General features: G+C 47.3%; 1 protein-coding gene across 1 annotated transcript; it reads left to right on the top strand.

Moving 5' to 3' along the window:
• The first annotated feature begins 4,588 nt into the window (after positions 1-4,588).
• On the top strand, positions 4,589-5,647 carry ATOH1 (atonal bHLH transcription factor 1). The gene has a single exon (XM_007953368.2). The coding sequence runs from the start codon at positions 4,589-4,591 to the stop codon at positions 5,645-5,647; it is 1,059 nt and encodes a 352-aa protein (XP_007951559.1).
• Positions 5,648-7,452: the final 1,805 nt, after the last annotated feature.

The raw sequence follows: 7,452 nt of genomic DNA, 5'->3' as shown, positions 1-7,452 counted from the left end.
AAAAAAATTCAAAATCATTTGGAAAAGGGGGCGGAAGTTTCGCTTCTCTGATAGAGCCTGGTGGAACCACTGAGACTATGGCCCCTAGCTGCCCTTCAGGCCTGGAATTGAACCCATACCTGTGGCTTCCAGCCAAACAAAAGACAGGCATATGAGTTGAACAATTACCTGAGTTAGATACACTCCTTGGAGAGAACAATCATGGGAGAAAGAAGGGCTGTTTATGCACAGGGAGACAGCTCAGGGTTCAGGAGTGCATGGAGGGATGGACACAGGGAAAACTATCAGGAGGAAGTGGGAGGGGAGCTGTTGCATTGTGGTAAATTGTAGTCAATATCATTAGACAAAGTGTATGTGAATTGCTATATGGAAAGTGCATTTGCTCTGTAAATTTCACCCAAATCACAATTTAAAAAAAAAAAAAAGAAAGAAAGAAGAATGGGAATTCCAGAACACTTAATTATATTCATGTGGAACCTATACATAGACCAGGAGGCTGTCCTTTGAACAGAACAAGGGGATACTACATGATTTAAAATCAGGAAGACAGGGTGTCATGGTTATATCCTTTCACCATACTCATTCAATTTGTATGCTGAGCAAATAATCTGAGAAGCTGGATTATATGAAGAAGGATGTAGTATCAGGATTGGAGGAAGGCTCATTAACAACCTGAGATAATAAACGACACAACTTTTCTTGCTGACAGTGAGAATGACTTGAAGCACTTACTAATGAAGACAAAAGATGTCAGTCTGCAGTATGGATTATACCTCAATATAAAGAAAACAAAAATCCTCATAATGGGACCAATAAGCAGCATCACAATAAATGGAGAAAAGTTTGAAGTTGTCAAGAACTTCATACTACTTGGTTCTACAATCAGCACCAATGGAAGTAGCAGTCAAGACATCAGACAACATATTGCATTGGGCAAATCTGCTGCAGAAGATCTCTTTCAAGTGCTGAAGAGCAAAGATGTCTCCTTGAAGACTAAGGCATGCCTTCCCCAAGCCATGGTATTTTCAATCACCTCCTATGCCTATGAGAGCTGGACAATGAATAAGGAAGACTGAAGAGGAGTTGATGCTTTTGAGTTGTGGTGTTTGTGAACAGTGCTGAGAGTACCATGAACTCCTAAAAGAACTAACAAATCTGTCCTGGAAGAACTGCAGCTAGAATGCTCCTTGGAAGCGAGAATGGCCAAACTTCATCTTGCCTACTTTGGTCATGTTGTCAGAAGGAACCATTCCCTGGAGAAGGATATCATGCTTAGTAAAGTGGAGGGTCAAGGATAAAGGTGAAGGCCCTCAACAAGATGTATTGACACAGCTGCAACCATGAGCTCAGGTGTGCCACGGAATGTGAGGGTGGCGCAGAACCCAACAGTGTTTCGTTCTGTTGTATGTAAGGTCTCTATGAGTTGGAGAGGACTTGATGGCACACAACAGCCTGACAACGACACAGACTTAATAAGTATGGTAAAAGGATAGGAGCTCTGGTGGCATAGTGCCTAAGGCATTTGACTGCTAAGCAGAAGGCTGGTGGTTCAAACCCACCAGCCACTCCTTGGAAGGAAGGTTGGACAATCTACTTCTGTAGTGATACCGCCTCAGAAACTCAAGAGCGGGGGGGGGGGGGTGTCGCTGTGAGTTGGATCTGACGCCATGGCAACGCTTGTGTTTTTTGCCTTGGTGCCCTGATGCACATCCTTCTTGATTTTAAACCGTGCAGTATCCTCTTGTTCTTTTGAACGACAGCCTCCTGGCCTATGCCCAGGTTCCTCATGAGCACAGTTAAGTGTTTTGCAATTCCCACTCTTCTCAATGTTATCCATAATTTGTTATGATCCATACAGTAGAATGCTTTTGCATAGTCAATAAAACAGAAGGAAACATCTTTCTGGTAGTCTTTGCTTTCAGTCAAGATCCATCTGACATCAGCAGTGATAAACCTCTTTCCACATCCTCTTCTGAATTCAGCTTGCGTTTCTGGAAGTTCCCTGTCAATATACTGCTGCAATTGTGTTTGAATTATCTTCTGCAAAAATTTTACTTAGAGCTCAAATCCATTAGCCCTCTGCAGAAGGAAGATCATGCAAGTTACTTCCACAAAGATTCACAGCCTGGGAAACCCAATGTGGTTCGCTGTGACTCGGAATCAAAGAGATGGCAGTGGATTTGGTTTTATAAAAATATTTATACGTTTACTTATATTTATATATGACTAATCCAATCCAGCCCCAAGTATAAAATCCAATCCTATATGGCCAGGGATGTCTAGGTGGCAGGTTTAGATCACACCTGTGAATTCTAGCAAGAACAATTTTCAGTCTTGTCTGGGCACTGCAAAGGCATATTACAGGGACCTGTCTCTGCAGGCTCTTCTTTCCCTGTCTTTCCTAGCGGTTGAAACTCCTCGGGAAAACTAGCATTCGAGTAAATCGAAAGCAACAGCAGCACAATTGGACCACGTTTTATTCTAGCGACCCAGGGACGGTGCTGGAGAGTCCCTGGAGCTGGTGCAGTTGGGCGCGAGCCGGGCGTGCCCAGGGCGAGGGCTCTTCTGATTGGCTCTTTGCTGCGAAAAGATGCTGTGGGCTAAATAGCAGCGGGTTGGGTGGGGATAGAGGCACTCAACAGAGAAGTGGCGGCTCTGTCCTAGCCAAGGACCTCCCTGGTTTAGAGCCGGTGGTAGGGAGGGGGAAGTGCTGGGAAAGAGTACTCCACAATTTAGGACAGGGCGGATGGGAGAGGTGCGCTGCGGTTTTACTGGAGAATCCACGCGCCAGTAGTTTAGTGAGGTTTACCTTTGTGGGTGCTGCAACTTTCTGCGTACCACTGTTCTGCGTACCCTTGCCTCAAAATTAGGTGCTGGGAAAAGGAAGTAGGGAGGGTTGGAGGGTCTGGGATTAGGTGCATTTTAAAAATACGACATAATTTTACTTTCCATTAAGGGATATTACGTTAAAAAGTTGAACTAAAAGGCCTGGCACTAGAGATGAAAAGATACAGTAAAAGTAAGAGATGGTTTGGAGACCTATGCCCCCCCCTCCCTTTATTTGTAACAGCGATTTTAAATGAGACTCACTAAGCAATTATGTTGGGAGCTCTGGTAGCATAGTGCCTAAGGCACTTGACTGCTAATCAGAAGGCTGGCGGTTCAAACCCACCAGCCACTCCTCGGAAGAAAGATGGGGCAATCTACTTCCGTAGTGATACTGTCTTGGAAACCCAAGGAGGGGTCGCTATGAGTCGGGTTTGACCCGACGGCACATAAAAACAAACAATTACATATAGGTTATATATCATATATATTTATATGTACAGTGATAAAAACCCATTGCCATGTAGTCCATTCCAACTCAGAGTGACCGCCGTTGGGTTTCCAAGACTGTAAATCTTTATGGAAGTAGATTGACTCATTTTCCTCCTGCAAAGCAGCTGGTTTTGAACCTCTGACTTTCTGGTTAGCCGTCAAATGCCTTACCCAGTATCCACCAGAGCTCCCCTACAAAGTGATATATGTGATACAAAACCCTAAAACGAAACTCATTGCCATTCCATCTATTCTGACTATAGTATAGGGTATAGTACCAGAGCTCCTTAGGGTAGGACTGCTCTATTGGGTTTTCTTGGCTGTAAATCTTTAGAAAACAGATTACCACATCTTTCTCTGGAGGGAGCGGCTGGTGGGTTCCAACAAATCACCTTTTGGTTAGCAGCCTAGCTAGTGCCTAAGGCTAAGACTGCTAACCACACGGATGGTGGTCCAAACCCGCCAGCCACTCCTCGGAAGGAAGACTTGGCAATCTACTTCTGTAGTGATGATACTGCCTAGGAAACCCAAGGAGAGGTGGCTATGAGTCGGACTCTATATACATTTTAAATGTCTGGGTACAGGCAGTGGGAGCTGCCATCTTTGCCTGGAAGACAGCAAAGCGCAAGCAAGCTTCTTTCCGCCGCGAGTCCCCGGCCAGTGCCAGGCGCGCCCAGCCTCCCTGGGAGCCGCCCGCCCGCCCGCCGCCGCTCACTTTTGACCCAAATCGGTTGGGGCTCAAACTGGGAACCCCTCTCCACTAACTCCCGCACCCCCCGCCGCGAGGGCTGTGACAGACACAAGAGTCAAATTACACCGCCCCCCCCCAATTAACATATGAATTTGACTAACTTAAAGGAGAGAAGAGTAGAAGAAGAAAAAAAAAAAGCGTCCCGGAGCTGGAGTCAGCAGCACCCTGGAACTTTAGACTTAGTGTAAAAACTCTTTGATTGGCTGGTCGCACGCGCCTGCCCGCGCCCTCCATTGGCTGAGCAGACACGCGACCGGCGCGAGGAGGGGGCTGGCAGAGGAGCTGGGGGGGGGGGGCGGGAGACACACTGGCGCGTGCCGCTTTTTAAAGGGGCGCAGCGCCTTCAGCAACCGGAGAAGCTTCGTTGCACGCGACCTGGTGTGTGATCTCAGAGTGGGTGGGGGAGGGAGAGGAGGAAAAACAAATAAGACGTTGCAGAAGAGACCCAGGAAGGTTTTTTATTGAACAACTTTGCAAGCGCGTCTTCCTGACCCTGAGTCTCTGAGCCTCTGCAGTGCAATGTCCCGCCTGCTGCACGCTGAAGAGTGGGCAGAAGTGAAGGAGTTGGGGGACCACCATCGCCATCCCCAACTGCACCACCACCCGCAGCCTCCGCCGCCACAGCCACCTGCCACCCTACAACCGAGAGAACAACCCGTCTACCCGGCCGAACTGTCCCTTCTGGACAGCAACGATCCACGCGCCTGGCTGGCTCCCACTTTGCAGGGCATCTGCACGGCACGCGCCGCCCAGTACTTGCTGCATTCCCCGGAGCTAGGTGCCTCGGAGGCAGCTGCTCCCCGGGATGAGGCGGATGCCCGGGGAGAAATGGGGAGAAGGAGTGTCGGTGGCAGCGGGAACAGCAAGAGCCCCGGGCCAGTGAAAGTGCGAGAACAGCTGTGCAAGTTAAAAGGCGGGGTGGTGGTGGACGAGCTGGGCTGCAGCCGCCAGCGCGCCCCTTCCAGCAAACAGGTAAATGGTGTGCAGAAGCAAAGGCGGTTGGCGGCCAACGCTAGGGAGCGGCGCAGGATGCACGGGCTGAACCACGCCTTCGACCAGCTGCGCAACGTTATCCCGTCCTTCAACAACGACAAGAAGCTGTCCAAGTACGAGACCCTGCAGATGGCCCAGATCTACATCAACGCCTTGTCCGAGCTGTTGCAAACGCCCAGCGGCGGGGAGCAACAGCCACCGCCCTCTGCATCTTGCAAGAACGACCACCACCACCTGCGCGCTGGCGCTTCCTACGAAGGTGGCGTAGGCACCGCAGCCGCAGCTGGGGCTCCGCAGACCTCTGGAGGACAGCGTCCGGCTCCGCCCGGGAGCTGCCGGACTCGTTTTTCGGCCCCGGCTTCTTCGGGAGGGTATTCTGTGCAGCTGGACGCTCTGCATTTCTCGGCTTTCGAAGAGAGTGCTCTGACGGCGATGATGGCGCAAAAGAACCTGTCTTCTTCGCTGCCCGGGAGCATCCTGCAGCCGGTGCAGGAAGAAAGTAGCAAAACTTCTCCCAGGTCCCACAGAAGCGACGGGGAGTTTTCCCCCCACTCCCATTACAGTGACTCGGATGAGGCAAGTTAGGGAGGTGACAGGAACCCCGAAAATGGAGACAGAAACAAACGACCCATTCCCATGAGCGGGAAGCATCGCAGTAGTTTCCCGCACCCTTTAATTTTTCCTCTGCTATGGTCGTTGTTTAGCAACGACTTGGCTTCAGCTGGCAGCTACATTTGATGGTTTGCAAATGCCGCCGCTATTCCAAACCCCTAATGGTCCAGACTGTTTGATGAAAACATGCTGTTCAAGTTCTGTCCTTTCCTTCCACCTTCTGTTCCCCTTGTAGATAGATACCGTACAATTATATTTACCCACCTATGGCATCATTATTCCAGTTCCAATACGCTGCTAAAATGTCACGTCTTCTTTGTCGCTGGTTTGGGTTTAATTTATTTTATGCCCTGGGCATCCATCCCTGTGTGTTGCGCGCGCTCACGTGAGAGTCTTCCGAAGTCGTTTCCCAAAATGCGTTATAAAACGCACAGTAATGCTTACAAAGTGAGTGACTTTTGACTACGGAATTTTTAGGAAAGAGGAAACTTTAAGGGTTATATATTGTATAAAACATACTCAGTATGTTTATCCAGTCGCGAGAACGTTAGCATCTTTTAGGAAACTTGGCGCACGCACTTTACCAGCCGCTGTTGCTGCGGTTCCAGGACAAACTCAACTAACTGCCAATTGCAGACCAGTGTTGCTTCCCCCCCCCCTTTAAAAAAAAAGAAAAAGCCACTTATAATCCTTAAGCTTCTTTGCAAATGTTTGTTTTTAAAAGTGGAAAAAAATAAAAAACACAATTTAGTAGTGTCAAAAGCATTTGATCAATTTTATTTTGCTTTGTTAATGTTAGAAAACTTATTTATTATCGAGTGTTTGCTACCATTTCGACTCATCTTGGTTCATTTTTTTGTTGTTGTTTTTTACATTTTCTACTCGAAATCGTTTTATTTTAATTTAGTAAAGCCAATTGCCATTGTTTTATGTATTTCCTTTTGCAAATGAAAATAAATGTGAACAGTGACTTAATTGTCATTTATTTACTCCACTCTATTATAAGCACTGAAAATGTTTTAAAATGATCTTTAAAAAGACTTGGGTTAAATCTTCCATTAACTGTGAATTTAGGTGCCTTGTACCTTACACCAGGAACCCAGATAAAACAGCACTTAAGTCTTGGGCCAGGACCTTTCCAGTCTTCCTTACTCCTAGCCCCAACAATCTCTGCAAGGGGAGGCACAAGTTTCCTCGGGTCTAGCCAGGAATGGTGAGCTCTACCAGGGGTAGCTCTTTTAACCAAGCAGAAAGCTTTTCAGTGGTCAAATGCACATCACAAATTTACCATTTTTTCCCTCTTTCTTCTTGTTCTTTGCTTTCTTCCTTTTCCTCTCCTCCTCCTTCTCTTCCTTCTCCTCCTCCTTCCCATTTTCTTTCTCTTCTTCTCTTTCTCCTCTTCCCTCTTTCTCTCTTTCTTATGGGGCAGGGTAAAGAGGGAGAGTGAACAATGGAAAAGAACTTGGTGGGGAAATGGGAATTGGGGTTCACTGATTTAAAAAGAAGCAGCATGCAATCTCCCCCAGGAATTTGTTGACCTCTACTCATCATTTTTTTCTTTTAGACAATTTAAATTTTTCCAGTATAGAAGCTAACGTTTGCTTTTATTTCCTCCTTCTGAATTAGCTTCTATGTAGAAAACATTTGGCTACATTTTTGAGTCAGTTGCAGAAACTAAATGGTGCAGTCAGTCACACCGCTGGTATCCTCACTTAAGAAAAGTGCTTGTCTATGTCTCCTGGTCAGAGATTTTGAAAACCGCAGTAGAGTATGTGGAT

Source organism: Orycteropus afer, unplaced genomic scaffold (assembly GCF_000298275.1).
Source record: "Orycteropus afer afer isolate SDZICR_OR568_19922 unplaced genomic scaffold, OryAfe1.0 scaffold00389, whole genome shotgun sequence".
NCBI classification, from domain to species: Eukaryota; Metazoa; Chordata; class Mammalia; order Tubulidentata; family Orycteropodidae; genus Orycteropus; species Orycteropus afer.
The sequence above is the reverse complement of the archived record's forward strand: the minus strand, read 5'-3'. Positions and strand labels throughout refer to the sequence as shown.